General features: G+C 54.3%; 1 protein-coding gene across 3 annotated transcripts; it reads right to left on the bottom strand.

Annotated features, from left to right (window-relative positions):
- Nucleotides 1-3,176: 3,176 nt before the first annotated feature.
- GAL3ST1 (galactose-3-O-sulfotransferase 1) lies at nucleotides 3,177-12,829 on the bottom strand. Of its 3 annotated transcripts, none has more exons than XM_031037842.2 (3): nucleotides 11,691-12,829; nucleotides 5,466-5,605; nucleotides 3,177-4,632 (listed from the first exon to the last, which is right to left on the bottom strand). In XM_031037842.2, exons 1-3 carry the CDS (start codon nucleotides 11,736-11,738, stop codon nucleotides 3,489-3,491), a joined length of 1,332 nt encoding a protein of 443 aa, XP_030893702.1. In that variant the 5' UTR covers nucleotides 11,739-12,829; the 3' UTR covers nucleotides 3,177-3,488. The 3 variants fall into 3 exon arrangements, with proteins under 3 accessions (XP_030893702.1, XP_006742271.1, XP_081667459.1); XM_006742208.3 differs by having other exon boundaries at nucleotides 3,177-4,629; XM_081811333.1 differs by lacking the exon at nucleotides 11,691-12,829 and adding an exon at nucleotides 6,479-6,524.
- Nucleotides 12,830-13,222: the final 393 nt, after the last annotated feature.

Raw genomic sequence — 13,222 nt, 5'->3', positions numbered from 1 at the left:
GGGCACTAGAGGCTGATTGTGTCAAGACAAACGAAGATCCTGTCCCAGAGAAGCATACTGTCAGGGCCTCGCAGACAAGCAAATCCACAGTTGAAGCCCTGGGTGAGCGGAACTGAGATGGGGGAGCCCGGCGGCCCTAAGCTAGCTTGAGGACTGGGCTGTCAGGGAAGAAGGTCCAGAGGAGGCAGCAGAGCTTGCTTTGAAGTCACTTAGCAATGATAGGCCTGCAGTGGGAAGGAGGCATTACGGTAGAGGGAACAGCATGTGCGAAGCCACAGACGTGTGCAGCTGCATGGCTTCTCCCCAGGCGTGAGGGGGACCATGGAGGGCTCGGAGCCGAAGCCGGCCTCTGGCTACAGGTGGGTCATAGGCGCAAGCCTGGGGGAGGGAGTCCTGGTGAGGGACAGAGGCCTGACCCAGAGCAGGGACCGGGGCACAGAGAACGTGTTTGTGTCTTGAGGCTGCTGTGTAACAAAGCGGCACAAACTGGATGGCTTTAAAACAACAGACATTTATTCTTTCACAGTTCTGCAGGCTGAAAGTCTGAAACCAAGGTGTCAGCAGGGCCATGTTCCCTCTGAGACTCTGGGTAGAATCCTTCATTGCCTCTTCTTAGCTTCTGGAGGTCACTGTCGGCCCTTGGCATTCCTTGGCTTGTAACTGCACCACGCCAAGCTCTGCCTGTCTTCACATGGCATTGTCCCTGTGTGTAGATACACATGACATTGCCACTTCTTATAAGGACACCGGCCGTATTGGATTAAGACCCACCCTGATGACTTCATCTTAACTTGATTACATGTACAAAGACCCTATTTCCGAATAAGGTCAGTCATAGGGAACTGGGGGTTAGGACTTCAAGATATCTTTTTAGGGGTTACAATTCATCCCATTACAGAGAGGAACAGGTAGTTCCACTGAATTTCTCCCAGGGGACAGCCATGACCTTCGCCCTGGCTTTCACCTGTAAGCCCAGGCCTAACCATGGGTGCCCCCAGCCCCTGGCGGCTGGGAACTGCCTGACCTGCTAAGACCAAATTTGGCACCATGGCGCCCTCTGCTGCCCAGATATGGCAAGAGCAGTCTGGCTCCTGCAGGCTACAAGCAGCTCCGCCCCTTGGAGACTTCATACATTTTCAACCATGGAAAAGACCTCCATCCCGAGGCTGAGGTGGCCAACTGGAACGGCACCGAGGGTCTGGAAGCTGCAAGCACCAGCCCTTGGTGTCTGACTGACCTGGGTTTGCATCCTGCCTCTGTGGCTGCCTGGTTGGGTGACCCTGGGCTTGTTGCTCAGTTTCTCTGTGTTTTGGTCGCCTCCTCAGGAGAGCAAAGGGAACTGTCCATGTTCCCAGGGCACAGAGCTGAGCACAAAGTGCTCGCTCAGTACCAGGCAACTACTCATTGTTAAAATATTAATTATGTTAATAAATGAGTTAATAACTCTAATGTTCTTAAAACAAACCAGGCAGATAGTAAATACTAATGGAGCAATTTATATTCTTGGCATCTACTATTTGCCAGATTTATTCTCCTTGGATCCCTAAGGGCTTAGAAGTGCCAATATTAATAATAAATAATTCGATGACATGTAATATTATTATTGGTATTTATAGGCCTTTAAGTGTCCAAGGAAATAAAATTATGAGGTTCCACAAACCCAAGATATTATCATATTGCACTAACTCATATCTCTCTTTGATTAATAAAAAGTATGTGGGGGGGGAGATTATCTCATGAATTTGGAGTCAATAATACCTTAGCTATTCTTTTTCTTTTTTCTTTCTTTCTTCCTTTCTTTTGCTTAGTTCTTTCCATATGAATTAAATAAAGCTTCAAAGATGTGCTTATTTCTTGCTACAGAGAACTTTAGGAGGGTGCAGGCGGTGGCTCCAGGGGGCTGGTGGGTTCAAAACTCCCAGGCTGACCAACCATCCTGGTTGCCCAGACTGAGGAGTTTCCTGGGCTTTGGGAAATTTCAGTGCAAAAACTGGGACAGTCCCAGGATACTGAGAGAGTTGGTCACCCTAACTTCTTCCCACCTTGCTTGGGCCAGAAACTCACTCCCAGGAGAAAGACTGATTCAGATCCAGGGAGGGTTTAAGAGACAACTAATCCAGCTTGAAATCCAGTTCTGGCAGTAATTAGATGTGTGGCCTTCAGTAAATCACTTAACCTCTCTGAGCTTTGGTCTATAAAGCTGGGATGTTGTGGATATTCAGATAAGGTGTACAAGTACTTGGCTTGGAGCCTGGTACAGACAGTTCTCCAATAAACTCCTTTGGCTGTGGTTTCTACTTTTCGTGTCTGGCTGCTGGCTCCTAGTTAGAGACCCACAAGTCCTCTGCCCCAGAAAGGGCCTTTGTCCCCCTGGGGAGGCCGAGGGAGGCAGGTGGTTATGGTTGAGGCATCCCCACACTGCTGCAAGGGGCTTGGGGTCCCAGGGAGAAGGTTTAGTTTTGGGTCTGATGTGTACCTCAGTTAAGTCCCTTCTGATCTCTCAGAATGTCAATTCCCACACCTGTAATATGGGATGGTATTTGTGCCTACCTCGAAGAGTGACTGTGAGGATTAATGAGATTATACAAGGAACCCTCAGCCTGGGCCCGGGGCCTGCTCTCAGTGCTACACCAGGTACTCCCCACCTCCCCATCACACACACACACACACACACGCATGCATGGACTCTATCTTAATCTGGCCACACATTCCATCCCACCCAGCCCCTGTTCCAGTCCTACCACTTACTTGCTGTGTGATCTTGGCCAGATGACTTTCCCTCTCTGAGCTCCCTTCCTCATCTCTGACACGAGGGAATGACAGTTCCCACATTGCTGAGTTTTGATGAAGATGAACTGAGATAACCCACTCAGCCTAATGCTGGACACATAACCAGTGTTAAGTTGGAGTCAGTGACTGGTAGAGCCCCAGGATGATCACACGCACACACCTACACACACACATACACACATGATCTTCCAGGTCTTGGTAGCTCCTGGGAGTCCTTCAACCACACAGGGCTTCAGCACGTAACAGGTGCACACCAAACCCTGCCACACCACTGGGCTCTGTCCCACAGACACACTCAGGCACCTGCCATGCTCTCTTGCGGGTCCCCCCATCCTCATCAGTCACCTCCCACCCAGGGCCCCACCAGTCAGCACCACTGAGGCTGATTAACAAAAAACACAACATCAAATGCCTTTACTTCTGAACTCTCCCCTTTAAGGGGAGGCAAGAAATAGAACATTCTTCCTTGGAGGGAAGGGGATTTAATTCTTTAAAAAAGGCTAGAATAAGCAAATACTGATCTGAGGCCCTGTGTGCCGTGGGCCCAGTCCCGGCTGGCCGCACCCCCGCAGCAGCCCCACCTCATTCCCCCCAGAGCTGGGGGGGGCACCAGGAGGACACAGGGAAGGCCGGCCGGCCCCCGCCCAGCCCCTCCTCAGCGATCCAGCGGGCAGAGGGGGCTGCCGGTGGGCGGGATGTCACCACCTCAGAAAGTCCCGGATGAGCTTCCAGAGCTTCGTGACCCACAGGTTGACGCCGAGGTCCATCAGGTACTGGATCTCAGGCGTGAGCATGCGACGGCAGAGCTGCGCGTGCCGCTGCCCGATGCTCTTCTTGAGGTTGTAGCCGAGGATGGACTTGGCGCCCAGAGGCTGCCAGGGCTGCATGGCCGAGTCCTGGATGGCGGCGGCGTCCACGGCTCGGCCCCCGTCGATGCAGATGCGCCGCATGCGCTCGTTGGCGCGCCGCAGGGCGGCCACCTCGCGGGCCATGCGCTCCCGCCCGAACGCCTCCACCTTGCGCCAGAAGCTGGCGTTGAAGTGGCGGTAGAGGCGGGCGTCCAGCACGTTCCAGGCCGTGGCGCGCCGGTACAGCTCCCCGGAGAGGCGCGGCACGGCCGAGGCGCGGCGGGCGTTGAGCTTGAAGTAGAGCACGTCCTCCAGCTCCCAGCACAGCAGGTCCTTGAGCAGCACCAGGGACTCGTCGAAGTACTCCTGCAGGAGCACCAGGTGGAAGCGGCGCTCCACCTCCAGGATGTGCTCCTGCACCTGCGGGTTGCCGGGGTCCAGGCCGCTGTCGTAGCCCAGGTCGAAGAAGAGCAGGTTGCGGAGGTAGTGGGCGTTGTAGCCGTTGGGGTCATAGTAGCGGTCTGGGTCCTGCAGGAACTCGGCCAGCTTGTCGCTGCCCGAGAGCTTCCACGTGAAGGGCACCACCGAGCCGAAGTAGTGGAAGGAGGACTCGAAGAGGCGGGCGGGGTCGCGGAGCACGGTGATGAACGTGGCGTTGGGCGGCACCAGACCGCGTACCTCCTCGTAGTGGAAGCGCATGTGGTTGCAGATGATGTTGAAGCAGGCCCCGGGCCGGTAGTCCTGCACCAGGCTGCGAGCGAAGAAGGCCGGGTAGTCGAAGTCGTTGCGGCCATTGGGGAAGGCGAACTTGAGCCCGTGCTTCTGGCCAAAGCGGAACAGGATGTTGAGCAGCGTGCTGCTGGCCGTCTTGTGCGTCTTCATGAACACGATGTCGCGTCGAGGCTGGCACCCTCCCGCAGAGCCGTTGGCCGGGGTCAGGGCCTCGGGCTCACCTGGCGCCGGGGAGCAGGGCGCTGTGCCCTCTGGGGTCCTGCTGTGGATGGAATGGTGGGGAGAGCCTCAGGGGCTGCTGGGGGCCCTCAGGAGGCAGAACCGCAGCGCCGTGGAGTCTAAAGATCAGGCCTATTGGGGATGGTGGGTAGCAGGGAGGCCAGGACAGGGGACCAGACAGGCCTGTGTCCAGGCTGCGATGCTTGGGCGTGTGGTTTGGTCTCTTTGGCCTCACGTTCCTCATCTACGAAATGGGGAAAATAACAGGCCCATCTGGGGTGTTGGTGTGAGGTCAAAGTGAGACAAGCTTGCTGGTTCTTGTCTCATTAGTGGCCACCACATCGTACACGTTATCACGAATTAGCATTAGGTTGGACCACATGAGATTTTGTAGGTCGGTTTTTGACCAAAAATAGTCCATTCTCGGTAATTTCCTCTAGTTCAACTTGATACCACCAACTAAGAGCACAAACCATGCCAGGCCCGGGCTGAGCAGCCCCCTGAGGAGGTGGGCTAGCCTCATGGTTAGGAGCCAGGCTTGGAGGCAGACAGAATCCAGTCTCAGCCTGGGCCCTGTGCCCGTGGAGTTCTCTCGGACAAGTCACCCCCACGTCCCAGCCCCACTGGAGCCTCAGATGAGGATAATCCCAGCCGTGTACACAGACAGTGTTATTTGATCCTCATGCTCCATGAGGCAGGCTCTGTTATTATGCCCACTTCACGGAGGAGGACACTGAGGCTCAGGGTTACACAGTGAGCTCTGCCCTAATCAGCACAATTTCTGCACATCCAGCATAGCATGATGCAGGGCCCAGGGTGCCCCACCCCCCCACCCCCCAACCCCCACCGCTTGCCCCCCCCTCGAGAGCCACTCACGTGGAGGCCAGGCCAGTGTGCAGTGGGGGGGCAGCATAGGAGTACAGCAGCAGCAGAAGGCTGGTGAAGAGCGCTCCCAGCACCAGCCCCTTGGCCATGGACACCCAGCGCTTCTTCTGGGGCAGCGGCATCTCAGATACCTGTGGGGTCACAGAGCAGGGCAAGCATCAGGAGGCCAGCCCCAGGGAGCCTCCACTGCTGCCCCAGGCCTGGCTGGGTCGAAGGCAGCCTTTGACATTGGCTGGCCCTTGGCCGGCTCTGTGGCCCCCCCAACAAGATTCACACAGGGACAGAGAGACAAATGCATGGAGAGACACAGCGACAGGGGTGCAGACAGAGACGGTGGGCAAAGCCAATGCAGAGAGAGACTGGGGGATGGGGCAGGAAGCAGGTTCTACTGCCTGGTTCAGTTTTAATTTTTAAGGGTAGGGTGGGTACCCAGGTGTCATCAGTTTACTTTATATGTTTTGGGGCTTCGTAATGAAATCATTTTGTATTTTTTTTTTTAAAGATTTTATTTATTTGACAGAGAGAGACACAGCGAGAGAAGGAACACAAGCAGGGGGAGTGAGAGAGGGAGAAGCAGGCTTCCCGCTGAGTGGGAAGCCCAATGCCGGGCTCGATCCAGGACCCAGGGATCATGACCTGAGCCGAAGGCAGCCGCTCAACCGACTGAGCCACCCAGGCATCCCGTAATGAAATCATTTTGTAAGACAGAAAAAGAAGACCCTCTCCTGGTGCCCCCTCCCCCCAGGCCTGGGGCCAGGGCTATTCACAAGGAGGGGTCAAGGGCCTCCCTGGGCCTGAATCTCTCAGCTTTCTAAAGACCCAGCCAGACCACCTGTTTCCTGTGCCACCCTTCCCAGCTGCCCAGTAAGGAGCTGAGGCTCCTCATCTCTTTTCACTGGTCCCTGTGCCCCTGGGTCCATAGGGCAGGCAGATGGAGAAACTGAGGCTCAGAGTGAGGAAGGAGAGGGTTCAGTTCACACAGCCAGGCCTCTGCACAAACCTACCTCCTCTCTCTGATTGCCAGCAGGCAGGGTTGCCCAGGGAAATCTGAATTCTAGATAAACAATGAATAAAATTTGTGTAATTTTATTTATTTTTAAAGATTTTATTTATGGGGCGCCTGGGTGACTCAGTCGGTTAGGCATCTGCCTTCGGCTCGGGTCACGGTCCCAGGGTCCTGGTATCGAGCCCCGCATTGGGCTCCCTGCTCAGTGGGGAGTCTGCTTCTTCCTCTCCCACTCCCCTTACTTGTGTTCCCTCTCTCTCTCTCTGTCTCTCTCTGTTAAATAAATAAATAAACTCTTAAAAAAAAAGATTTTATTTATTTATTTTAGAGAGAGAGCACACGCACACGTGCCTGACAAAGAGAGGGAGAGAGGATCTGAAGCAGACTCCGTGCTGAGCGCAGAGCCCGACACGAGGCTCGATCCCATTACCACGAGATCATGACCTGAGCTGAAACCAAGTTGGGTGCTTAACCAATGGAGCCACCCAGGCGCCCCAAAAGTTGTCTAATTTTTTTATGATTTTATTTATTTATTTATTTATTTTTTAAAGATTTCATTCATTTACCTGTCAGAGAGAGCGCGCATAAGCAGGGGCAGTGGCAGGCAGAGGGAGAGGGAGAAGCAGGCTTCCCGCTGAGCAGGGAGCCCGATGCGGGGCTCGATCCCAGGACCCTGGGATCATGACCTGAGCCGAAGGCAGCCGCTTAACCAACGGAGCCACCCAGGCACCCCAAAAGTTGTTCAATTTTTTTTTTTTAAGATTTTATTTATGTATTTGACAGAGACACAGCAAGAGAGGGAACATAAGCAGGGGGAGCGGGAGAGGGAGAAGCAGGCTTCCCACTGAGCAGGGGTCCCGATGTGGGGCTCAATCCCAGGACCCCGGGATCATGACCTGAGCCGAAGGCAGGCGCTTACGACTGAGCCACCCAGGTGCCCCAAAAGTTGTTTAATTTTAATATTGCACAGGACATACTAAAAATTATTCAGTGTTTATCTGAAAATTACATTGGGTGTAATTTTTGTTTGTTTGTTTTGGTTTGGGGAGTTTTCGGTCTAGTCTTTTGGTCTAACTGTGGCATCTCTAACGGCGGGGGACTGAGGCATGAACTCTAAGGGGGGCAGTTCATGCTGAGGGATGGGAGCCCAGGAGAGAGCCGGGGCTCAGGGCGCCTTCCTCCCTCCCCTCAGCTGTAATACCAGGGCACAAAACTTTCCACTCCAGCTCTAACACATGCGGCATGGAGGCCTTGGGCCTTTGAGGCCACAAGAAGTCATGCATGCTGCCCCGTGACCACACGCACGGCACGTCGCCACCATCCCTGGGGGCAGAGGCTCAATAGCCTGCCTGGAGGAGGACCCCACATACTTCCCTCTGGGAAAGTTACCCAAGGCACCCATAAACCCTTCTCAGAGAAGGGGCACTCCAGGCCCCATCCCAGCAGCCAGCACCAGTCCCTGAGTCTTCTGCTCATCCTCTAGAAATTTCTCAGCACGGGAAAGGATATAAGGAAGCAATGTGCAGAGGAAGAAACTATGCAAGAGGGAATTTGGCCTCCCTCATGACAATGACGTATCTCTGTTCACTCTTAGGTGGGCAAGGTGGACAAGTCAGGGGTAAACGAGAATGAGGGAGAATGTTTCCAGAAGGCAGTTCATTCTAGCAAAGGAGGAAGGTATAAGCTCTCCAAATTCCAACGATTCCACATAAACACTTGGGCAAAGTCCCACATGACATGATGGTCATGGCAGCGTGGTCAGAAATTTAAAAAATTAGAAATGACCTCAACGTCCATCAGTGGGGGTCTGTTACACAAACCAAGGCCTGTTCCCAGATGGAGTCTTCTGTACCCATTAACAAAACAAGACAGAGCTAAGTGGACTGGCTCAAAAACACATCATGATCTAATAATGTGAAAAAAGAAAGTTCCAGAACACTATGCCCCCAAATCCATATATGTATACATGTAGGCCCAGAAACAACTGGAGGGCAGTATTCTAAATGTTAATAGTAGTATCCTCTGCATAGCTAGGAAAAGGGGTATACACGGGAATATTTTTCTATATTATGCATTTCTGTAACAAATGCTTTTTAAAAAGGGAGCATGTATTACTTTTTTAATTTAAAAAAGGTAATAAAGGGGTGCCTGGGTGGCTCAGTCTTTAAGCGGCTGCCTTCAGCTCAGGTCGTGATCCCGGCGTCCTGGGATCGAGCCCCGCATCGGGCTCCCTGCTCAGTGGGAAGCCTGCTTCTCCCTCTCCCACTCCCCCTGCTTGTGTTCCTGCTCTCGCTGTCTCTCTCTGTAAAATAAATAAATAAAATCTTTTTGGGGCGCCTGGGTGGCTCAGTTGGTTAAGCGACTGCCTTCAGCTCAGGTCATGATCCTGGAGTCCCTGGATCGAGTCCCGCATCGGGCTCCCTGCTCGGCAGGGGTCTGCTTCTCCCTCTGACCCTCCCCCCTCTCATGTGCTCTCTCTCATTCTCTCTCTCTCAAATAAATAAATAAAATCTTTAAATAAATAAATAAATAAATAAAATCTTTTTTAAAAAAGGCAATAAAATGTATTTAATATATTTAAATAATAGGTGATAAAGAATGCAGGGTGGGGTAACGTGGCTAGCCAGTCTGGTCATGGAGGGGGAGGTGCTGACCCCAGGCTCTGGAGGCCCCAGGCCTGTGTTTCAATCACAGGAACCTCCATGGAGCCTCAGTTTCTCATCTGTAAAATTGGGAAGCTGATAACAACCCCCCCCACCACCACCACCACTGGCTCTTTCAGAGATGGAGGAGGCAAAGAAAGCAATTAGCATGTAGTTATCTCTCAAAGAGTGTTAGCTGTTTCCCTCCTGAGCCCCTGGGGACCTGCTCCTGGTCTCAGTCTTTGTCACCCTCAGGGTGTGCTCCCCTGAGCAAGGAGTGGCTGCTGCCGGCTCCCAGCACAAACCAGCTCATTGCATCAAGTGCCCCAATTGGGCTCCTGTCCCCTAGGGCCCACTAGAAAACAGGGCAGAGCCTAAAGCCAGGCCAGAGCCTCAGACTCGGGCCCAAACCCTGAGTGGGGCCCTAGACCTTGGGTTCTCTGACTTTAAAACAGGGGAGGGTAAAATTCCTACCCTCCCCAAATCCCCAGGGTCCACTCTTGCCCCAGCAGCCCTACTCACCAGGGCACTTTCCGGAAATCTGAGAGGCTGATGACAGAAGCTCTGGGGTAGAAGCCCAGCAGCAGGGGGCAGACCAGCTTCCCAGAACCACCAATCAGGCTCCACCTAGCCTGGCCCAGGACAGCGCCCCCAACCTCCCCATCACGGCTTCACTCATTCACTCTGCCACTTGGGCTTCCTGAAACCATGCCTGCCCTCAGGTTTCACTTTTGAGCCCCTGCTATGAGCCAGGCCCTGGGCAGGGACTTCTCTAGAGCATCTCACTGATTCTGCTTAGCTATCCCAGCAGGCTGACCCCACTGTCACTCCCATTTTGCAGATGGGGAAATCGAGGTTCCAGGAGGTGATGTGACTTGCCTAGGGTCACTCAGCAAGGCAGGGGGCGGGGCTGGGATTCAAGCCCAAGTCTGTCAGCCTCCAATATGCATCTTCCAGCTTTGTCTGTGGCAGCCCCTGCCTGGCATGTCCCAAGCCCAGTCCCAAGCCCGCAGGAAGTGTGTGTGCAGCCAGAAGATCCACCACAGGAGGCCAAAGTGTGGCTAATGGGGCTCTGTCCCAGCAGCACAGCAGGGTGTGGCCTCTGTGGGCTGAGCCAGGGCAGCCAGGAGGAAAAGTAGAGAAACAGAGGGGGCCTTGGTGGCTGGTCCCTACTGTGTCAACAGCCTGAGGCATTCGAGGCTGATGGTTCCCTTCCTGCCTGGTCTCTGTGGACTTGGGCATGCTGCTCGGCCTCTCCGTCTTAGTCTCCTCATGTGTACGATGGACACACAGCACCAAGATCAGGGCAAACAGGGCCCTTGGTAACCACAGGCAGAGTCCCTGGGTAGACCAAGGTCCAAAAAGGGGCTGGCTGGCAGCCAGGAGCCTGGCTGAGAGGAAGAGTCATGAGCCTGAGATTTGAACGAGAGGATGCATGCACACAGGCAGAGATCTATACATATTAATTATTCTTATCATCACTATTGACCAGGGACCAGGTTCCTGGGCCCAGGTTTATGGGCGGAGAGAGCTCCTCTGTGCCCGGCTGCAGGCAAGCCTAAGGTAACTCATCCCTGCGCTGCTGGAGCCTGGCACCAGGTAAATGTTTGATGAATGACCCCCATGACCCTCAGGGCAGAATGTAGCCGGGGCTAACACGAGTGGGTGGGAGCCACACGTGTGAGTCACACATCCGAGGGCCACCTGGGGCCAGCACCTTGGGGCCAGGGTCCTGCGTTTGAGACCCAGTTTTGCTGCTTCCTTTCTGTGTGCCCTAGGTAAGAAGGCTGTGTCCCTCTCTGGGTCTCAGATTCTCCTCTAAAATGACGGTGCCAACTCCGCCCCCATCACAGGGCATCACGCAGATCTCCCTCATCCCACAAGGAAAGTGCCCAGCACAGGGCTGGCACAGAGCATACACTCCCTGGGCATGGGTGGCCATCGTTATTATTATCATCATTATGATTGCCCTCCCAGGGTCCCAGTCATGGCCCCTTCAAGGTGTGTGCCCATGGCCCACAGTGGAGGCTTGCAGTCAACAGACAGCCCCAGGTCCAAGGCCATGGGGCACCAGGGATGATTACAGTGTGGGCTGAGCCTCACAGCTTCCAATCGGGAAGACAGCACAGCAGGGAGGCTAAGGCTCAGAGAAGGCAGGGCTACCCTGAAGGTCACACAGCACAGCAGCAGCAGAGAGAACTAGAATCTGGGTCTCTCTTCCTCTGCCTATGGTGGTGACAGTCCCAGGCACTCAGGAGTGATGGCCCGCCCCCCTCCCTAGCCCACCCCATCTATTCCTATCCTTCTTGGTTACCACAGGCACATCGCCCTCCATCTGTGCTGACAGCTGGCTCCAGGCCAGGCCCAGCAATCCTCCCGTTCGGTTGGACCAGCACCCTCTAGAGAAGGAAGGAGAAACAGGACTCATCGCCACAGCATGCACGTAGGGAAACCGAGCCCAGGATGGTAAACCTTCTGTCCTACAGCATAACTACCAGGCAGGCCTTGGTCCCAGGTGTCCTGCTCCCCCAGGGACCCCTGTGCAGGGGTGGAGGAAGACACACTCACCTTGGGCCATGGCTGGCTGCCCCTTTCCTCTCCCTGTCTGAGCCACATCTGACTCCCAGGCTGCCTCTCCGGTCACTGGGAAACAGGAACGCTCCTATAGCAGTATTCTGGCTGGCTTCCTCACGTTCCAGTGGGTGTGAATATTCATGAGGTCCCTCCCCGGGGGGATAGCAGGTGGCATGTGTCTGTACCCTGCAGGTGCTACCCGGGCCCTCTGCCAGGGACACATTCCGGGTGGTCCCTGACTATCTCTAGACCTCCACAGCCAGGCAGCTCCTTCACCCCAGGGCTCAGCCAGGTCTCAGGTGTCCTTGGACCAAGGACACAAGCAGCTGCAGAGCTCTGCGGAGAATCGGGGAGGCGAATTGCTCCTCGAACAGTATCTCATTAAGTCCCAGCATCTCATTAAGTCCCCCTCATCTTAATGCTGCCCCATGCATTAAGCACCATGATTAGCCCACTCTCCAGGTGAAGAAATGGAGGCTCAGAGAGATGAACTCACCCGTCCAAGGTCACATAGTTAGCAGGGGACAGTCAGTGCCAGTCAGAAAATCCAAATGCACACTTGCCAAATTCCAGGGCTTAAAGATACCGAGATACAACCAGAGACCAAGGTTTGTCTAAAATCGGCGGAGCCCCCAGAGCAAGCCACTCACCCAGGAGTCCTCCTAGGGGCAGAGAACCTGACCAGCTCTGGGAGGATCAGTCTGATGAGATTTTACCTGTGAGCTCCAAGTCCTTCATCAAAGAGGCAATACGATCATGCCTCTCCTGTCTGCACCCTGTGTGGGGATCGGCGCACGGGACTCCGTGGACCAGCTTGGAGAGATTCGGGCCCACTGCAGGTGCCAATCCTTCCCCAGGTCTTGGCAAGAAGAGGCAGTTCTAGGGGCCCTGTCCTAAACCCCAAGGGCCCTCAGGCTCACCGGAGGTGCTGAAATCTCTTACACCCCACTCTTAGCTGGGTTTAGGTCTGTCTTGGGGTCCGGGTTCAGCCTTGCCATGAACAGAAGATGCCCAGAAAAGCACCTCACATCCTTCGGTCAGGCACAGGGGCTCTAGGGACCAAGGTTAATAGTAATTGACCATCGGGGCACCTGGGTGGCTCCGTCGGTTAAGCGTCTGCCTTCAGCTCAGGTCATTATCCCAGGGTCCTGGGATCGAGCCCCACATCAGGCTCCTTGCTCAGCAGGGAGCCTACTTCTCCCTCTCCCTCTGCCTGCTGCTTCCCCTGCTTGTGCTCTCTCTCTCTCTGTCAAATAAATAAATAAAATATTAAAAAAACCAGTAATTGACCATCGGTTAATAGTAATAACTATCACGACAGTCATTTATCTCACACTGAGCACTTTCATAGGTTGACCAGCTGCCAACTCCTCCCAGGGAACAGTAGGCATCTGACATTTGCTCGGACACTTTGCCCCTTCCCCTACAACCCCACCCAGCCTGGGAGCAGCCCTCAAGGTCCCATGAAATACCAGAGCTTAAACAGCCACAGGGAGGACCAAGAGTCCATATCTCTCTGAATGCTG

Source organism: Leptonychotes weddellii, unplaced genomic scaffold (assembly GCF_054177405.1).
Source record: "Leptonychotes weddellii isolate Sample4059 unplaced genomic scaffold, ASM5417740v2 HiC_scaffold_71, whole genome shotgun sequence".
NCBI lineage: Eukaryota > Metazoa > Chordata > Mammalia > Carnivora > Phocidae > Leptonychotes > Leptonychotes weddellii.
The sequence above is the reverse complement of the archived record's forward strand: the minus strand, read 5'-3'. Positions and strand labels throughout refer to the sequence as shown.